Genomic DNA, 22,524 nt, shown 5'->3' on the forward strand with positions numbered 1-22,524 from the left:
CATTTTTAGACCATACCCATGTGTGTAGAAATACACAGTGTTTCTGATATTATGGTATTTTTTGACAGTTATAGAAAAAGTGAAATGCATCTTCAAGGTGATATCCATAAGTGCAGTCTGGTATGTCTGATACATGTCGTCTAAACTTATCAGCGTTTAAGTCACTGCAGCCGAGCCTAATGCGACAGTGGACAATTTGGCATGATCTATGAAAACATTAGAAGTCAAAATTATTAATAATTGCATCAGAACGATTAATTAAGGATTTGATTTCTTTTAATGAGCGAGCATTAGTTACTTCATCGGATAGAGGGCTTCGCAGGTTGATCATATCAAGAAGAAATGTTTAAGCATAGGTCTGTGTTCTACATTTGATTGTTTGTATGTTGAATCTATTTCTAAGGTTATATTTGCTGTTATCAGAGAATTGAATATACACTTTTCAAATATTTTGGCTAAGCAACTTGTGAGTGCTACAGGTCTATAATTTGAGCATTCATGTTCATCGCTGACACTGACACCGCATCAGCCCGGCAGTGGACTTGACACAGTTATTTGCGCACCGATTATATAACTCCTACAGAGAGGGTGGGGTGGTTGTTCAAAGCAAAACGGACGACCCCTTCTGTTATCTAATAAATGCTGTGCGGCGCCTTTGATCTTGCCTCCAACCATACACCATATAGTAGTAAACGACGATCAGGATGGCCTGGAAGTAAACACAATTCTGTCTGCCCAGTGTATCCACAATTAACTAGAATGCTTCATATCCACAAATATATATAGAAAATAGATATTTGCCCACAGCAAATATTCATTTGCTTAATTGCATCAGTGTGGTTTATCAGAACATGTACAATGCTTTCTTACGCTTGATGAGGCAGACTGAAATTGAACATTAAGAAAACGTCAGCAGGGATAAAAGAGGTCATACCAAAGAACTTTATTAACAAGTGGAAAAGTCAGACATTCCGACCAACCACTACAAGGCCCGGCCGGAACTCAAGGTTGACCAGGTCAACACCCCAAAGGAACATCTCTACGCCAAACAAGGAGTCCCTTTCGTCATGGTGCACAAGAAGGGGGGAAAGGACATCGAGTACGACATTACAAACTTGTACCACTTCTTCCAGAGTAGTGGCGTAAGGACCTCAAACCGCTTCGTCGCCAATACCGCCGCCCACCTTGCCAAGAGTCTCTACCAGAATCCCGACCCCCAGGATGAGAAGCTGACCAATAGAGTACTACAAGGATACCGCCGCTACACACACGCTCGCCAGCCGACGCCGTGCCTTCCCACGGCCCCCCCCCCCCCACTTCTTTTTACGCTTTTTTTACCCTAATAGTATAAGTACTTCCCCGTGTGCGATATAGGCTTAAGTCGGAAAGCGCACGTTAAATCTCCGAGATACCTATCTACCAGACCTTTATTTGCTGTTCTGGTCATAATATATGTAAGTTACGTACATGGGATAGGCTAGATTATTTACAGCTTACAGCAATATAGTGCAAATATTATGTTCAATAAAAGAAAACGTTGATAGATCTATAACACACTTTTTTTACTATTAAACAAACTGTGGACTTTTAAGACATTTTCGCTTATTGTAATAACATCTAGCTAACAAATCTGAAATCCACAAGCATAGTTGCTGTCAAACCTAAAAAACATATTGAGGGAGGTCAGTTTTGACTTGCCAAGCACCTTAAGGTGAGTTTATTTTTAAACTGTCAAAAGCGATTGTCCCTTCAATACTAGTATATGGCTGGAAGCTGTCTCTCGGACTGTTATGAGTTATGATGTATTTTATGATATTACTGGGGAATGTTCACATTAGTTACTGTCATTTAATCCAACGTTCTAACTGTCAACTGTCCCAACAGGACCATATGTTTGGTTATATATCTCCTCCCTGTCTCTATGTCTTAAGTTGTTAATCGGTAATTGCAGTCCAAATGTATCAACTTATTCATCTATTGTTGCAAACTTGACTGATTTAAACATATCTAATTGATCATGAACTACTCAGTCAGTCAAGCACATGTATCAGAAATATAAAACCAGCCATGTTTCATGTAGTCCCAATATCACTGAAAAATGCGGATGTAACGTGACATATAAATTTACTCACAGACAATATATTTTTAGTGAGAGTGAAGCACAATTTTATTAAAGTTTTATTAACAATTTCATAAACTATAATAATATTAATATTAAAATTCATCATCACTTGCCAAGTAATGTCCCCATTCGGGAGATGTCACATATAAACAAGGATTCGAACTAAGTTTGATCGTCTTTGACACTGAGGTTTATCCCCACTTTGCCAGCAAACTGCAGAAGATTAACAGTGAGTGAGCATCGTTTCTATGTTTATACAAGAAAAGATGTCATGCCAAAAACGCTCACAGTAGTTAGTGAGTAAACTCACGACCTGTCATGACCTGGTTGAGTGACTTCCTCCAATTAACGTGAAAGGATTACCCACAGAGAAAGAAAGGATTAAAGTCACCCATAAATCTTATCCTAACCTAGTACTCCAACTTCTTAATGCCTCTCAAAGAAGGATTAAAATCCTAAAGATATCCTATCTACGTGGTATAGGTACTCAAAACCTCTAATAATAAACTGTTACGTTTGGTATCCCCAGCAATACTCACTATGGTCATTGGGCAAATGTAAAAATCACAAACCCTAACGAGATTCTGTCTACATGGTCACACCCGGTGATTGTGAAGATCTCAAATTCTATCAACAGTCAGACAGCATGGCTGTATATATTCATTTACAACATCCTCTTATAATTAGTATTAAAGTGTCCCACACAAAACCTTCTTTTATTTATTCTTTTAAAATACGAAACAGAAAGTGGGGTGTGGGGAAATGGGACACATTCCTTAATGGCGAAGATTTACCAACCCGCGACAATCGTGTCAACACCGGGGTTCCCCTAGCAATAAACTCGCATCTAAATTCACTACTATTCTACTGTCGGCTAGCCACAATGGCTAGACTGGACCCTAGTGGAATGGTTCATGCCATAAAAGTCTAGCAACCGAGCACTAATAAAGACGGGCCGACCTTGTTGGACGGTCTGGTGAACACAGCTCAATTGCCGCTCATTAACTCAAATTTCACATCTCACTGTTTTGTTTTATCTCACTTTTTCATTTGATAAATTTGTCAACTTCAACTGGAACCCGGTCCCGTGTTACACGCGTGGCACACGCGTGTGCAACGGGTTGCACACGCGCTACACACCCGTTGCACACCCGTGTCCAACGGGTGTGCACCCCGTGTGCAACCCGTTGAGCACCCGTGTCACATGCGTGTTACACGCGTTCTCAACGCGTGTTAGGGGAATGAACTTTTAGGCAGTAGTGTATGCACTGAACAATAACAATGGTCGAGGGCCGTAGATTTGTATGCTTAAAATCTAGTGAGTGAGAGAGTATGGTTTGACGCCGATTTTAGCAATATTCCAGCAATATCACGACAGGGGACACGAGAGATGGGCTTCACACATTGTACCCATGTCAGGAATCGAACCCGGGTCTTCGGCGTGACGAGCGAACGCTTTAACCACAAGGCTACCCGACAGCCCCCTAGTTAAACCAATGCAGCTCTCACACATTTGTGCAATGTTCTATTAATACAAAATGGAATAAATAATAAGGGAATGAAGGTACCAGAAACCCAAGCAAACCCAGCAAAGACCTAAGTAGTAAAGATAATGATGGTTCGATCTGGCTCACTTCCACTCAGAACCATCATTATCTATACTACTACCTATTTACCACTTCCGTAAGTCCTCTTTAAATCTCCTAAAAGTACTTGGATTACCTGGTGCCATGTAAATACAAAGTGCCCTCCACGCTGGCTGTCAAGACATGAAGATTTTTTCAAGAATAAATTAGTTATGTTATTCGAAGTAACTAGTTCTCATAAAGCAGGGTTATACATTTCTTCACATTTCATGTGACCAGCGGGGGCACGGGTGGCCCAGTGGTCTAAGGCGCCGCGATTCGCTGTGCAGAGTTGCGTCCCTTGGGCACGCCAGAAACCTATGATTGTGAGTTCGAATCCCGGTTCGCCCCGATTATGTTTCTAGATTTGTCAGCACCATACCCGTACTCATGGGTTTCACCGAAGTGGTAAACGTCTGAGACCTGCATCACTTCGGGCTTTCCTCCCACATTAAGCTGACACGCCTATTACATATGTGCCAGAATATACCAGAGGGGCCCCGGTGGGATCTGCCTCTAGTAATTCCCTGTGTAATTGACAGCAATCCTTTTCTGGAAACCATTATGTACTGTTTCTAATCCTACTTGAGATAATTTCCTCAGAAATTCCCCTTGAGGACTTGAAAATCAGAAAACTGTGTCAAGAATCAGTCAAATATATTTAGATTTACTGTTATATTTGCTGATCTTGATCATAATAAACCTGAATTTGTGACTTTTGATTTCGGCGATTACGTCACTTCCGGTTATGACGTCATTCCGGTATGTCACTTCCCCATTTGGTAATGACGTCTCTCTAGGTCTTCCCCAAGTATGTCATTTCCTGGTTAGAAGGACTTTGTTCGGCTATGTCCGGTGCAGACGACGTCACTTTCGGTTCTTCTATCACTTCCAGTTATGAGGCCACTTCCGGTAAAAGGTAATAGTTGACATTTAAGGTGCTTCTACACCTAATAAACAAAATAATCAAGGATGTACTTACCCTTTGATGCTGCTGGTGTCGGATCCTATCCCCCAACCAACGGTCCCATTGTGGTAGATTGATTCTTGGCTACGAAATCTGGGGGCGATCTTAGAGCTTTTGAGATCCAATGTTGATCATGGGTAAGACTAGTATAATCTAAGGCATGTAACTCCGAAACTCTTGCTGCTGTAGCCATGACAAGTAGAATGACTAGTAGAAACGATTCCACTTGTTGAGTTGATGGTTCTTGAAGGTGACAGATTCCACTTGCTGAGTTGAAGTGACTTGAGGTTCTTGTAGGTGACAAATAGGTCTATGTGCGGTGTGTCCCATAATGTGGTTATCCAAGCAAAAATCTGGGGATGTAAGATCCATTCTGTTGCCGATCCCATTAGTCACCTCTCACGACAAGCATAGTCGCCCTTAACGGCAAGCATGGGTTGCTGAAGATCTATTCTACCCCTGATCTTCACGGGTCAGCAGCTAAAGGGAGATCATCATACTAGGGACAATGGGGACTTACAATGCCTTTGCATCCTGCATGGACCCCGGCAGGATTTATATCATCCCTTCAGTCACTGGCGACAGTGTACTAGTTAAGCCAAAGATTAAAATGATGAACATAAAAATACTTCGAATGATGTGGAAATGAGAATTTACATGACTAAAAAGGTCCTTGACTGTTTTTACACAATGATATTTATCCCTTGTGATGGAAAAATCAATACAGTCAAGCAGAACATGCTTGACTGATTCTTTCATCACAAGGGATGCAAAACGGAGGATCCTCACCATTCACTAGATATTCATTGGTATATATGCTGTGGCCGATACGACATCGTCGCATAATGACTTGACTGACAGCCAAAGAAGGTATATCCGATAATTGGTTTAATTTCATGTAACTTATTCATACCTACTTGGATGTTCCACTTCTTTTGCATTAGATCACGAATGTAAGAACTAATCACGGGTTTATGGTCAGTGTATGGGATCATAAGTGGTGTCACAGATTTGTTGAGTGCTGCTTTTGCAGCAGCATCTTCCATTGTGTTACCAAAGATACCAGCATGGCTCGGTGACCATCAAAAGACGATGTCATATTGGCAAGCAGCAAGATCATTAAATAACTCAAGAATTTCAATTAAAAAATGGATGATTAGAGAACATATTTTTAATAGCCTGAAGGCACGAAAGTGAATCTGAAAAAATAATGAATTGTTTATATTTGGATTGTTTCTTAATATATTTTGGTGCTGTTAAAATTGCGTTTGCTTCTGCTGTGAATATTTAACTATTATCTGGTAGTCGTGATGATATTGTTCTGGATCCATTGACATTGGCACTAGCAACTGCGCCACCATCCTTGGATCCATCTGTAAATATAGATTTATAAGCGTCATTAGTGTTTTCTAATTGATCGTATGCTTGTTTATAAATTTGTGGATTTGTAGCGGATTTCTTAAGTCCAGTTAATTTGAGGTCTACGTTTGGCCTTGCCATTTGTCAAGGAGGCGATGAAAACAGTTGTATGGGAGCTTTATCCTGAAAGTTAATCTTAGCAGAAGAAACGGCAGATTTAATTCCTATTCCAAGTGATGGAACAAGAATGGAACAAGATGGAACAAATATCTTCGGAAAGAGGATTAAAAACGCAATTGAAAGCTGGATTTGACTGATTAGAATATAATTTAGTGATTTGTAGTAAAGAAAATTTCAGACAGTGTTGTTTAAGAGAAGGCTCATCCGCTTCAACAGACAGATTTTGAATAGGAGAAGTGTGAAAGGCTCCAAGGCAAAGGCTCAGTCCTTGGTGATGGGTAGTATCTATTTTTTGTAAATTACTTTTACATGCTCCACCATAGACGATGGAGCCGTAATCAAGTTTGTAACGGGTCAGTGATCTATACAAGTGCAAGAGTGTTGTTGAGAATTAGAAACTACTTTCAATAAATCGAATGCCTTCAGACATTTAGCTTTAAGGTATTTTATATGCGGTTAGAGTGTGAGTGAGTTAAGATTTAACGTCACATCGGCAGTATTTCAGCCATATCGTGATGACGAGAAGTACATTTATAATACATGTCACAGGAACAACAAAGTTCTCGTTCTGGGCTGATGTTTTATTTATGATGAGTCCTGCAATTATAACAAAGCGACATGCTATATGGCTTGGTGGTCCGGCATGGTGTGTCTTGGGTTCCTAACACATGCTGACCATGTAGTTGTTTTTTAACTACTATATTATTGATATTCATTTCAATAATTAAACAGTTATCTACTATATTATTGATATTCATTTCAATAATTAAACAGTTATCTACTATATTATTGATATTCATCTCAATAATAAAACAGTCATCTACTATATTATTGATATTCATTTCAATAATTAAACAGTTATCTACCATATTATTGATATTCATTTCAATAATTAAACAGTTATCTACCATATTATTGATATTCATCTCAACAATAAAACAGTCATCTACTATATTATTGATATTCATCTCAATAATAAAACAGTTATCTGGACTAATATAATTCACACAAGAATGAACCTATTTCAATAAAAAAAAGATTAAAAGAGCATTCACACAACCCATTCAACATACCTGCAATTATAACAAAGCGACATGCTATATGGCTTGGTGGTCCGGCATGGTGTGTGCTGGGTTCCTAACACATGCAGTCTATATAGAGGACAGTCATGTGACCTGCCTCTACATCATTTGCAGGGACTGCATGTGCCAGGGCCCAGGATGTACCTGACAGACCACAGTTAAGGTGGCCTGTTCAAGCCAATATTAGATATGGGAACAAGTTGGTGACATAATTAACATATTAGTAAAACTTAACCTGCGACACCTTCCCCCCTTCTGTAAAATGTCGTCCCCGACATTTCAAATACGAACAGCATCTGAAAATAAAAACCAACAAATTAGCACATAGATACAAAAAATGTCTGAACAACTTGAGAAAATCAGATAAAGATTTCAGCATCAGCCTGATGCTGCATGACCCAGTTGCCATCATTGAACCAGACAGGTGGTCTTCTTTCACGACTGGATCGCCGTGGAACAAATGGGCTTACATTTGGGTCAAGAGCCATATTCTGTTCCCGAGTTGTATTTCCAACATTGACCTCATTGGAAATCTGTGATGCAGTATTATCCGTCTCAGTGGAAGATGAAGTGATGGAAATATCATGGTTTCCATGACCACCCCCAACAGAGAAAACTACCATGTCCTCGCAATCACTGTCCTCCGTCGAGGAATGATCGGATTCAGGTATCTCACATTGACTTGGTTGACTTTGCCTAGGTTCCTGCTCATGTCGAACTGGAAGAGACATGTAAGGAAGCAACATATTTCTGTGCAAAGTTTTTGTGGGGCCTCGTCCATCTTCTCTTTTGACGATGTATACCGGGATGTCTCGGTTGGGCTGGTGAAGAACAACATAAGACTCACGAGACCAAAAATCTGCTAACTTATGTTTTCCCTTAAAACCTACATTTCTCACAAGAACCCTGTCACCTTCAGATAGAACAGCTTCCCTCACTCTACGGTCATATCTCTTCTTTTTTGGCTTTCCTTTCTGCAGATTCCCAAGAAGTAAATCAGTCAAAGGTTTCGCTATCCTGGCATAGTTCTCGACAAATCTACGGTAATAACCGGTGAAACCCAGAAACTTCTGTAGCTCTTTAATGTTCTTAGGAATTGGCCAATTTATCAGTGTTTCCACTTTCTCTGGATCTGTTTCTACACCCTGTGATGACACAATATGCCCTAGGTATTTAACCTTATTTCTGAAAAGCTCACACTTTGAAGGTTTCAACTTTAGACCATGTTCTCGCAACCTCTGAAAAACAGCCTCTACTCTCTCCAAATGTTGTTCAAACGTTTGTGAGAAAATAATGATGTCATCAATATAGATCAAGCATTCCTTAAGGTGTAAATCCCCCATACATCTTTCCATTAATCTCTGAAAAGTTGCTGGTGCATTTGTCAACCCAAATGGCATTCTATTACACTCATAGAAGCCGAGAGGACCTACAGAAAATGCTGTTTTTTCCTTATCCGGTTCTTTTAACTCTACTTGCCAGTAGCCAGAGCTCAAATCAAGCTTGGAGAACCACCGAGAACCAACAAGACAATCAAGAGTTTCATCTATCCTGGGTAAAGAATATGAATCTCTAATAGTCCTAGCATTAAGTTTTCTCATGTCAATGCATACTCTCAGACCGTTGTCCCTTTTGCGTACTAAGACAATGTTTGAAGAATAAGGGCTACTACTTTCACGATTGGCTCCACATTCGAGCATGTTTTTAAGATGTTGCCTTACTTCTTCAAATAAGGCTGGGGGTATCCTACGGTATGGCTCCTTAAATGGTTTATCATCTGTGAGGTTTATTTCATGTTGGACTGTTGTAGTATGCCCTAAATCTAATGAATGTTGAGACATAATGTCTGACCAATGACTAAGCATACCCTCGACCTTGTGTTTCTGTTCACATGACAGTGGACTGCCCTCTAAATCAATGGTAATGGGAGGATTTTCTTTAACAGTACCAGAAGAAAACTTGTCTAAGTTCAACGGTGAACAATCCATCACCTGAACCTCCTGCAAATTACACAACTTAGCTCTACCTGGGAGTGTAATAACCCTTGCGGATAAATTACAAACTTTGACATGAACTACAGTACTTTTGCCTTGAGCTCCTATTTCTACTACCCTTGGACAGATACCTAACCCTTGAGGTGAACTGCCATTATCTAACTGTTCGGTAACAGCGGTCATTCTGCCTGACTGGGTATGGACTATGCCTCTCAATGTAGCAACTGCCATGGGCTTAAGTGAAAAGGAATGCTTACTGGTAGACCTGACAATACCTACACTGGCATTCAAATATGCCAAGATTGCCTGCCAAGGTTCAGAGACAACATCCAGTGGACAATGGCGAAATAGTTTGAGAGCATTGGTACCGAGAATTACAGGAATTCTAGCATTAAACTCTGTATCCCCAACTACCAAGACTGGAATGTCATATGTTCCAGTATCAAATGCAACGCCAATAGGAACCTCAATATAACCTAAATATGGCAGCTTGTTACCAGTTGCACCACTCACTTCCAATTGAAACTCATCCAGACTGCGCAACTCAAGATCATTCATGTGCTCATGATAAAACGTTTCTGCAACGGTTGTTACCTGTGAACCTGTATCAAGCAAGACCAGACCCTGCCATTAACAAAGACATTAGCCTCTACACGTGGACCAACCATCCTAGAATACAAGTCATTGGAGCTGGAAATATCAGTGACGTCTGTTTGCTCCTCAACAGAAGTCAAGACTGGTTTAAAGCCCGGTTACTGACCATACCTCTACCACGACCCTGGCCACTACAACGTGAACTAGAATTTCCAGAGTTACTACCAGATTGAGTAACTTGTCCAACTTTGGACTCAAGTTTTGTTAATCTAGTTACAATCTCCCCAACATCCTTCTCCAATTTTGATGATTTATGTTGATTTGAACTTATCTGGTTTTTCTCTAAGTTCTCTAATCTCTTGATAATATCCTTCAAGTATTGAGATATATCTGCATCAACAACCTGAGAATGAACTTGAGGCTTCTTCTGTTTAGAGTCCTTAACCCTATTAGACCCAGTGAGCTCTTGTTCTGTTTCTCGAACAACACGAAGCAGAGAATCAAAATCTGTACAATCATCAAATTTGTGACGTGTGGCATCCTTAAGCCTGTCATTTTTTAAACCACTCCAAAACTTTGTCTTTAGAATGCAATCCCCGGATCCTTCATTTATGAAGTCGCCCTTCATCTTAACTTTCATCAATGTGTCCTCAAGCCTACAAGCCCACGTTGCCACGGACTCACTATCCTTCTGACAATCAGTGAAAAAATCCTGAAGAAGTGTATCAGCTGAACTAACGACACCATATATGCTATCCAGTTTAGCCAAGATTTCCTCAACTGAGGCAGATTCTCCAAGTAAGAGAACAACTTTTCCAGCCTCCCCTTTAAGAGATTTCCGAACAGCCTGAGTTAGGATGGAAGTGGGATAATCTCTATCTCTAAGCAAGCATTTGACCTCAAAAACCCAACTCTCGAAGGATGATTCCCCCTTAGCATCACTGCCAGAAAATGTTGAAATACGAGGTGGCTGCACATAATGTGTACTAGGTGAAGAAGAAAAGGAATGACTTGCCACCCGGTGAGGTGTTGAACTTGGTGGAAGCACACGGTAGCCAGATGTTTCCATAAACCTGATCATTTTCTGGAGATCCTCACGGCCAATGTGCCCCTCTTCCTCCTTCAAGCCTTCCCAGTCCTCTTTCCCACCATCAGCCATGGCTGCACTGGTAATCAACAAATAGAGTAATACAACAAAGACTTTCTCAAGCATTAGAAGTGAAAATATATCCATGAAGTTCAATTATAAATGCTGGACCAAGCTGCTGTCTGAAAACAAACAAGTCATTATTAATGACATCAACTTGAATCAGTCAATATAAAATGTGTCAGTGAGTATTATTGCAATACTTGTTAAGGGATATTGAGTGAAAATGAAGTGCAGATAAACCTTCCATACAGTCAAAGATTCATTCTTTCCATTTTTACTCACAGTAAACTTCTACCTGAATTTGTTTTAAACACCCAGATTATAGTACGCTAACCAAATAATCACACAAATGTATTCCAAAAACGGAATTCATAGTAAAAAAATAACAAAATCGAACAACAAACATTTCAAATGGCCATGCTAGGTTCATAATCAAGAATGAACATACACAAACACAATCTTCACTTTGCCGACTAGAACAATGTCACATGCTGACAAAATTATCTAGCAAAGGTAATGCAAAGTCACATGCTGACATCACAATGTCAAGTAAACACAATGAAAAGTATAAAGTCACTTGCACCTCAGCGAAGTCCGTGAACAGAAAGTTATTGTCCGGGCACAAAAAGAAAAAAACAACCAAAAGAACAACAACCAACTTAGGAACGCGAACGCGATAACGCGAGTGTACACATGATGCCGGCGATGTCAATCATAATTTCCCCATGGGGTACGGGCCCTACCACTTCCAACTGAATATCTCAGCACGAGAAAAGAATTGCTCCATCCATGCGGAGACTGCAGCTGCTGTGATTACAACCACAGGGATACGATGACGTCACGGCCACACAAGCCACAGGTCTTCATTCCTACATCAGCCCCACGTTGGGCGCCATAATGTCACAGGAACAACAAAGTTCTCGTTCTGGGCTGATGTTTTATTTATGATGAGTCCTGCAATTATAACAAAGCGACATGCTATATGGCTTGGTGGTCCGGCATGGTGTGTCTTGGGTTCCTAACACATGCTGACCATGTAGTTGTTTTTTAACTACTATATTATTGATATTCATTTCAATAATTAAACAGTTATCTACTATATTATTGATATTCATTTCAATAATTAAACAGTTATCTACTATATTATTGATATTCATCTCAATAATAAAACAGTCATCTACTATATTATTGATATTCATTTCAATAATTAAACAGTTATCTACCATATTATTGATATTCATTTCAATAATTAAACAGTTATCTACCATATTATTGATATTCATCTCAACAATAAAACAGTCATCTACTATATTATTGATATTCATCTCAATAATAAAACAGTTATCTGGACTAATATAATTCACACAAGAATGAACCTATTTCAATAAAAAAAAGATTAAAAGAGCATTCACACAACCCATTCAACATACCTGCAATTATAACAAAGCGACATGCTATATGGCTTGGTGGTCCGGCATGGTGTGTGCTGGGTTCCTAACACATGCAGTCTATATAGAGGACAGTCATGTGACCTGCCTCTACATCATTTGCAGGGACTGCATGTGCCAGGGCCCAGGATGTACCTGACAGACCACAGTTAAGGTGGCCTGTTCAAGCCAATATTAGATATGGGAACAAGTTGGTGACATAATTAACATATTAGTAAAACTAAACCTGCGACACACATATTTATACGAAATAAAAACCTGTCAACGAAGGACAGTAAAATAACTAGATGTATCACAGATTATATCTAAAACTAGTAGGGAGCCATAAAAATATAACATCATACGAAACAATACAAGATAAAAATGAGCTATAGATCGCCAGCCACTGAAGAGAGAACACCATGCTAGGGTCCATGGGCTGTGCGGTTAGAAAGTTAGATGGCTGTCAAAAATAAGTCCCAAGAACAGACTATTATTTTAATACTAAACAAAGTGACAGACAAAATACTGCCTTGTGGGACAACCTGATCATGATTATAATGGTCACACAGGATGGAACCCAGTCGGACTTGAAATTGTCTCTGTGCTAAAAACTGTGATGTAAAATGAGGTAAACTACCGCTCAAACCAAAATCGTGTTGATCCTTTAAAATGCCATGTTTCCAGGTAGTATCATATGCTTTCTCAAGATCAAAGAAAATTGATACTATGTGTTGGTTATTTACAATTGCATTTTTAACATAATTTGATGATGAAGAAATTTTGGCAAGAGTTTCTCCAAGTTTATTTACAATGTCAGATTTATCAACTATTTATTTGTCACCGTCTTTAAGATAGTGCACAGACGATTTGGAACCTTTACCTTTTATTTTTTTAACCATGTTCCACACCTTGAACATGAGTGTGTGTGAATTAATTTTGGAGACATAATTCCTCCATGATTGACGCTTATTATGTTTATAAGGACGTCGTGCCTTGGCACTAGTAATTTTAACATTATTCAAGTGATGTAGTGTAGGATGTTTACGGAAATATTTTTTCCGCTTTCTTCCTACCGGGACCGGGGCTTAAATACGTGCAATCCCGGTACGCTTTCTTGCTTGTTTGCATTCATTGGTAAACAAAACACCAGGGCTAGAGGGATGTCTACTCGAGCAATACAGACGCGGGTAGCTAATAGTGTCAAACAGAATTAAAATTAGGCTGGTTCCGCCCTTCCGCTCTTTGCAATTATCTGAAGACAGTTTGAACCCGGAGGTCAATAATGCCAGATTGGCCAATGAGCAACCGAATTCTGGCACCTGATTCTTGGCAGGTTTTTAATTTATACAAAATTAGATTGTTTCCATAGTATCTGTTTGGAACAGGAGGTCAGATATATTTTTTAAAAAATTGACCTGCACAGGGCTTGGCATGACCAGCCGATTGATAGAATCGGGCCCATCCTACCACCTATCCAGATGAAGTGAGGGTCAAAGTGGTGTGTTGGGCAAAGGAACACACGGAGGAAGAGCGATTGGCGCTGCCCAGCACTCACCACGTGGAATATGCTCTTCATGAGTGCCATTGATTTAAGTATATACATTTGAATCACAATTCACATTTAAAATATATAAAATTAAATAAATAAATGTTCTAAATTAGAATGCAGATATAAAAAGAGGTGCTTACATAAAGGAAGCTTTGGCTTATACATATTTAGAAGAATTCTTGATACAATTGCTTGAATACAAATATTTTTCATTAAATCAATTAACTGATCATTTTCGATGAGATTTGTAAAATGTGGAATACCAATAGTTGCTTTAGAAATAATTCTTCTTTTCAAATCAGAATACAAAAGACCACCAAGAAAGGCAAGAGGCAGGGAACCACATCTAAACATTGCTAAAACTCGGTGCTGGTCTCTAAAATTAATATTCAAAACATGAGGTTCAACCTCATTAAAAGATAGATTTAAATTATCTAAGTGTTCTTTATTTGTTGCCATTTACATTCCTGCGATCATCCCATAAATCATTTATTCCAGTTATAAACGTTGTGAAAGCGTTGTTGAAAAAAGCTATTTTGATTGTATTTTGCATATATTGAATATGAAATATTTTTGAATTGCAGCTGATTGCCTTTTTGTCTACTCTACTGGCCCAATATTTACAGTTATGTTTAGACCAATTAATAACCTTAGAGCAAATTCTGTCACATGACTGTCGTTCAAACTTTGTAAAAAGTCTAAATAAATTAGTGTGAACTTTATGAATAGGTGAAGCAAATCCCATATCACCATTAACATCACGATTGAAAGTGGTTTTATGTACACCCAGAAAATATACGACATGCTCTGTTTTCTCTGACATTAACTTGCATACATTTGTTTATACTCCACATTGATGATCCAGAAAACATGACTGGTTCAACCAGAGAACTTATATAACTTAACACATGCATGGTTAGACATACCTCCTGTCACTTTGAACTTCTTAAATAGCTATGATAAGGCGAGACTGGCAGAATTTTAGTGTTTCCTAACAGTCTTTCCTTTATCTAAGAAGTAATTGAACCATAAGCCAATATGTCTATAACGTTCTCCATTCTGTAATGAAACATCACCACAATTGAATTGAACGCGACAATGAGCGCGACATCAACAGCATACAACAACACAGATAACATTAGATCATCTATTTGAATACCACAATTGAGATTATTAATACATTCATCCAAATCATGAGTGTACACAGAAAATAAAGTAGGGGAGAATTTACAGCATTGTTTTACTCCTTGACAAACAGGAAAACGTTCAGTGAAATATTAATTTAATTTGCCAAAACAATTTGCACCACGATAAAGAGATTTCATGGCGTCCAGTATTTTACCTTTTACACCCACTTTATGCAGCTTGAACTGCAAATTATCTCTTGTTACGGTACCAAACGCCCTTTTATAAAAACAAAACTAACAAAAGTTGATTAATTAAAGTAGATATATTTCTCTCCAACCAACAAGACAGTCGAAAATTTGATATATCTGCATTTATTTTAAAAGGGATTGAAAAAATATATGTAATTAACCGGGCGATTAACCTCATTTAGATGGTTCCCCCTTGTCGCTGGATGTAAGTTATCACTCGGTGTCTGTCACAACAAGGATCAAGGATACGACTAAGGTGCTTCCATGCTTCTGCTAGTCTTTAAAGTTGTAACTATTTCGTCAGTTATATTTGAACGCAAAAGGTTGGATTATATGGACACATGACAACTATGCAAAATTCATGACTAGTAGAGATCCCTTGGCACCTGATAATTGAAGTTTAATTACCTAAATTATTTGTTTCTACTAAGACATTTATGATCTGGTCTTCTTTACGCATTGATAGAAAACAATGCATGTTTACAAGCAAACGATAAGCTTTTTGAAAATGGCGGTTGTCCTGATTTCAGTACAAGTATTATTTTTCTCTTATGCCTTTCTTACGTCATCATTTGTTAGATATGTGCATGCTTTGAATATCCTTTGATGTTTTACGTCCATCTGTTTTTACTCTAGTTTTTCAGATAAGCATTGTTTTCATCTGTTTTGTATGTCTCTAAATTGGAACTAGTTTCAGTCTCATGTGTGAATCTTGTTGAAAGTCGTTTGATCCGGAACGTTGGAATCCTTGGTATAAGAAGTAAATAAGACGAAAACACCTTGAATAGTATGGTAGATGTCACTTGTGAAAAAACATTTCTTATCTCATTGAAAACAACCCAGTGTATTAAGTCAACCAAAAGTATACCATTATCTTTCTTCTATGCCATTGTGTAATGTCAATACATTTTGCACATTTATCTCTCTCCACTTTCATATGATCATTAGAAATATAATCTTAGTTATATGAAATAAAATATCAATAGATATTGCCTGTCCCGCTGTTCATCTCTAATAGGGAATGAAAATGAATTAAGCTTCAATGGCCCCATGATCTAATTTAACGCCAGTACGATTTGGGAATTCTAAGAAAATAGAGGACTTAAGAGTTGTGTGCTATTCTAAACATTCACGGTAGGATAGATATGGTCACTGAACAGGATGAGATGTGTTTAGAATATAACGTGAATATATAGAAATAAGCATGAACATATTCAATCTCCAGTTGTTACGTAGTAAAATAAATATTAGTTTTAACTATTTGAGAATATTTGGTATTATTCAACCGAAAACATGTTCTGTATACTGTGCACAAACAGATGACTAGGGTGTTCTGATTAGATGACATAATCGAAGATTGATAGAAGGTCCAAAACGTCCAAGAAATCGAATGCAATTTAACATCATCAAACAGAACATTTTCCCATCTATCTCAACAACTTGTTTGTGAGAAAGTGTCTGTCTATGTTGAAAAATATTTGGCTGAAGTAAGTAGTTGTGTTTGTTTCTTTTGATAGTTTTGATCTTGAATCACTGAAAGTTACATTGAAAAACAGCAAATTGAGACAAAACGAATAATCTTGATGGTCAATTGGTTGATTAACCACTTCCCAAAAGTACAGACGCTGTGTTGTGTTTCAGCTGCTGCAGTGGTATATGCTCGCCAAGGAAGTAATGCAACCTTGTCCTGGAGACTACCCCAGCCTGCTGTCAGGGAGTTTACAGTGAGACGTTTTTCATCAGATATTCTGTTCCATGTGACCAACTACAACAAGGTGGACATCACTCGCACGTACAGGACAAGAGCAGAGTTTACAGGGAACATTGACTCGTCAGGGTCTGGCGTGTTCAGTTTCCTGCTGTATGATGTTGTGTGGAATTCTGACCGTGGTGTCTACAGATGTTACAGGGGTTCACCAGGATCTAGAGGGGATCAGATGTCTGACTGTGGACAGGTGCTTGATGTCATACGTAAGTATATGGCCACACTGATTGTACAATACTACGTGTAATAATGTGATGATATGTATTTGGAATCCATAAACTGATACGTTCTTTCAATCACATTTCCTTCAAACAGTTTTCATTTTACAGACAAAATAGGATTTACTCTGTGCATATAATTGTCTAACAGAATTTGGAAATATTGATAAGCGCAAGTTTTGAAAAACGAACAGATTAAATAAGGTACAGTAGTGCCAGTGAGTTGTTGAATATATATATATATATATATATATATATATATATATATATATATATATATATATACTCAACAACAAAAGTTCCTGTGACACCAATATTGTAGTGTATTTTTCAAACAAGTAAAGTTTGGTTTTCAATATTGTAGTACATGTATGGAATCAAGTCACAAAAAACGCAACTGCTACAGGAACGCATGCATTCCATGCAAAGGTTTACTTGTATGCAAGCCCCATGTACTTCACTAACCAAGAATGGGTATAAAAACATGTGTGTTAACGGGATTCAATATGCATTGTTTAGCATCATACTGACAACAACCACTCAGAAAACAACAAAATTACGCAATAATTCAATTTACGAGATGCCACGCCTGTCCGAAAATGAGCATCTGCGTGCAATAGGTATGCTTGAAGCAGGATCGACAATTTAACGTTCACAGAAACACCATTTGGTGTTTATGGCAACGTTGGCAACAGACGAATGCGTTCAGAGACCATCCTCGGAGTGGTAGGCCACGCGTAACCAATAATCGAAAAGACAACTGGATTCGAACAACACACCTACGAAATTGATTCCAGCCAGCAACAGTGACTGGAAGAATAATCCCTGGCCTTCGACGAATATCTTCACAAACCGTACGTCGCCGCCTCAGATGTGCAGGGATTGTCGCCAGAAGACCCGCCAGACGTCCAATTTTGACAGGAAACCACCGTCAAGCACGTCTGCAGTGGTGCAGGCAGCGTCTACGCTGGACATCCATGCAGTGGGGACAAGTTCTATTCACTGACGAGTCTCGTTTTCACCTCAGCCACAGCGATGGACGGATTCGAGTGAACGTTACGTCAGCCATTGTGTCATGGAAGAAGATCGGTTTGGGGGCGTTGTGGTATGGGGTGGGATTACAGCAAGACAGAGGACCCGTTTGATAGTGGTAGAGGGAAATCTCAATGGACAGCGCTACCGCGACGAGATCATCGGCCCTGTTGTTCTACTATTTTTGCGTCGTCATGGCCTAGGCATTACCTTTTAACATGACAACGACCGGCCTCATATTGCTCGACTTGTTCAGGATTCCTTTCAACAAACAACGTGAATTTCATCCCCTGGCCGGTTCGCTCCCCTGATCTCTCACCAATCGAGCACATGTGGGATGAGATGGATCAGCACCTTCGACGTCAACCACGTGTTCCATAGACACTCCAGCAACTTCGAAACATGCTCCAGCAGATGTGGACAGATATCCCACAGGACTTTGTGCGACGCCTGGTCCATTCCATGAGACAAAGATGTGTTGCTTGCATCGCCACCAGAGGTGAACACACACGCTATTGATGTGTAAATTGACATTTTAGCATGTTCATGTGTTTTTTTTAAAATCACGCATTTTCTGAATTCAGTATGGCAAATTAAACCATTTGAACGCTTACAGGAGTCTTTTATCTGTTGCAAACCGAAATTGTTTTAGATTTGGTAAAAAACATAACTGTGCATTAAATCTTTTTCAATGTCACAGGAACTTTTGTTGTTTAGTATATATAGAGTAGGCAGAGGACTAACAACAATTGCATACATCAGAAAGATTAACGTGAGTAGGTTAAACAATGACAATGTGAGTGTGTTGTGTGCACTGCATGTTTAGGTTGGTGGTAGTCGGTGCAGTACCCGTTTGGTTTCAGCGTTAACTCGCCACGCCGAAAACCCGGGTTCGATTCCCAACTTGGGTACAATGTATGTAGTCCCCCGCTCAACATTGCTTGAATATTGCTAAAAGCAGCCTAAAATATACTCACTCACTCACTCAAACTGTTGTCTGACTAGATGTTATCAATTAAGATAATTTCTTTGTTTGATACAAAGCAAAGGACACTATTCAATGATGATTTAAATATCAATATGACAAGAGATAATTGTCTAACGCAATAATTAAAATTAGAAAACAAGCTGGGCAATTCAATTTGTCCATCACTTGATTGTCTGGTTTGTTTACATGCCGCCGTCGCGTGGCATTAGTATGGATGTGCGGTGTCAGGCAACACACACATACTTTTTAATGCAAATCAAGTGAGTGGCGCATGTTACCGGTAGGGAAGGATATGCTTATCCTTTTCGCAAACACTTTCCCGGATCCACTCATACCATTTTCACCGCTGTGTTGCATTTTACGCCCACTGAAATATGCTTCTGTGGATAATCGAGACCATTGTTGGTACTTAGTATAAATATCTGGCTTCATCTGTACGCAAAACAAACAATATAGTCTTTGGGATGGGAAGGATCACCTGTTTTTGGTAACTGATTTACTAATTTTAAGTTTTGAACATCTAACCTCATTTTCTTATAAAGAAAAACATAAAATCACGATCAGAACATATTTCTATAAAATACATGACAAGGCGTTAATGTAAAATATGGAATTCACCATCACATATAACTCAGAAGCACAAGTCTATTGTTTCAGTTAGAGATGTAAAAGTGTATTGTCATAATTGCAAGTGTCTACTGGGAAAGGTGTTTCATATGTGAATGTGGCCAGTGCATGTCTGTACGATCTTGGAATTTAATAAATTGCATTTTTCACCAAAACATTGCTAACACTAGACTGTCATGTTATTGATGGTAGTACCATTGCCTGCACACACAGCATGTTTCCAATAACTAGGATACCTGTCAAATGCTCTCTTAGCTCATCAAAAACGTTGACAAGAAAATATGTTCATTATATGGCATTCGTTTTCAATTTGCTAGAATGCTTCTCAAAGAGATTAATAAAACTTATTGAAACGCAACAGTATCAGCTGTATGTTGTTGAACATTATTATTCCATGAGTACTAGTCTCTATCGCACAAATTCATGACGTGTGCCAGAAAATGTTTTTAAAAATCACTTTTAGGTGATTATCTCAATTTTGATTGATTGATTTATGTATTTATATTGCTGAAATACTTCCAAAACAGCATAAAAGGCATCTGTAGCAAATGTCGACCGAGGCTTTTTTTGGGTCATGTGACTTCACAACTTCCCCGATCTAATAAATTCACTTTTACAAATCATCGGTATTTCAAACGTAATGAAACTTTGTATTACTTCCTTTTGGACCACCATAACGAAACAAATAGACTTTCTTCAGAGGTTATACAAGTGTAACGAGGGACGTGAAAATGAATATGGTTAAGAAAAATTATGTTATTTTCATGAACGTAACAAGTGGAATCCAATGGAGGAATATGCGTGGCCGTCAAGACGATTCGTTACAAAGAGAGGTACTTTTCTAAGTATGCAGACACAGTATTGTCACATGGTGTGGTAACTGAAGTGACAGCATTTCAATAAGCGCTTTTTACAGTTTATCTAACATATTATACACAAAGAAATAAAAGACATTTAATATGGTATGATGTATTTGGTGCTCATTGTGAACTCGGCCATCAACGTAATAATTTTGTTTTATTATGTTCCATGACTTTATCTAAAGTGAGAAAAATTCAAGATGTCATAGAGAGAGCATTACATGTATAGATTTTATGGTTATAACCATTTGAAAGGCGTGTTTGATTTATGAAGCATGATCTGTGTCAGTATTTATGTTATATTTGATGTACCAGGTGATAGGTTACAAGGTAATGTGCAATATCTCGAATTTGTCAGGGTAATTTTTTTTTTTTCTGTGGTACATGTGAGTTACAGATCAGTGTGTGTTGATAAAAGCGATCAAATCATGTCCATGGTCATAAGTATTATCAGCTAATAGCATTGTCCACAGTACGACGCTGATCATATCATAAACATGTGGCACCCATCACAAACACATGAAAAGGAAGGTCAATTGTTCACCTGAAAAACACGGGAACATATGGTGCAAGTTAAAAAGGGAATTGCACACTCACATACACATACCAAACAATGTGTTTGGTTATACCGAATACAAAATTGGAAAGTGGGACTAACAGTTTTTACAGCTGTTGTCAAATGTGGGAGACATTCACAAGTACGGGTATCCAGGCAGACACTCTTTCCACTAGGCCACGGTGCCGGTCCGGTCCTTCATTGTACGACGTTTTAAGAGCAGATTTCGTATTGCCAAAATTATTTTACACCAAAATCAGGTATAATGTAACAGATGATTATTATGACAATGAAAATGGTTTGATGATATATATCACCCTTCCAAGTGTATGTATATTTTGTTGATAATGTGAGGGAAAGGTACACTATCTCTGTATCAATACTCTCTTGTATTGCATTCTATGTAAAAATATCTTGGGGTGGCAGATGTCGGGGCTAGGATTTATTTGTACCTTTATGGAAACACACTAATATGAACCATTTCCTTAACACATAAACATACAATTTCATAACACAACTAAATAGTTATTAGATTATGTAAAAAGGTTCAAGACATAAGACCCATGCACACAAACGTTAAGGGGTGGAGGCGGGTGTGTCGGGAGTGTATAAATACATTAAAGTTTAACATCTTATTAACAACCTTCACATTATCCACCCTGTAAGCCATTGTTAAGTTACATCCTGATGACAATTCAATGCAGTGCCTCGATGAAGTCTGGGTTAACATACACTGAGCGTACACAGGAAACTTCAATGGTCTGTGGTAAAGTGGATCTCCTCGCCATATTAACTCATATTAACTGACGTGGTTGTTGCATTATCAAGCCAATGCTTGCGATATGATGCAGTTATATTACTTGACCATTGAAATATGAAACATAGGATCAATCTAAACCTTGTCATACCGCTGGCATTGTTCATCAAAATCAACCACACGCTTGGATGTTACCTGCTATTTTCTATGGCTTATGGGTTTCAGCATAATCAGACCCCTTTTTCCAGGATCAGTGCTACCACGGGTTTTACAGTTAGGTTCATAGGGTCCTT

General features: G+C 38.6%; 2 protein-coding genes across 2 annotated transcripts in view; one reads left to right on the forward strand and one right to left on the reverse strand.

Moving 5' to 3' along the window:
* Positions 1 to 10,059: 10,059 nt before the first annotated feature.
* LOC124123221 lies at positions 10,060 to 11,082 on the reverse strand. The gene has a single exon (XM_046486514.2). The coding sequence runs from the start codon at positions 11,080 to 11,082 to the stop codon at positions 10,060 to 10,062; it is 1,023 nt and encodes a 340-aa protein (XP_046342470.2).
* A 5,639-nt stretch (positions 11,083 to 16,721) lies between these two features.
* LOC125381584 (protein SpAN-like) overlaps positions 16,722 to 22,524 on the forward strand; it is a 41,771-nt gene continuing 35,968 nt past the window's right edge. Inside the window, exons 1-2 of the mRNA XM_048398644.1 lie at positions 16,722 to 16,728; positions 17,070 to 17,399. Coding sequence (XP_048254601.1) covers positions 16,722 to 16,728; positions 17,070 to 17,399 — 337 coding nt within the window. The remainder of the gene's footprint in view (positions 16,729 to 17,069; positions 17,400 to 22,524) is intronic.

This window comes from Haliotis rufescens, unplaced genomic scaffold (genome assembly GCF_023055435.1).
Source record: "Haliotis rufescens isolate VD_foot unplaced genomic scaffold, xgHalRufe1.0.p SCAF_18, whole genome shotgun sequence".
NCBI lineage: Eukaryota > Metazoa > Mollusca > Gastropoda > Lepetellida > Haliotidae > Haliotis > Haliotis rufescens.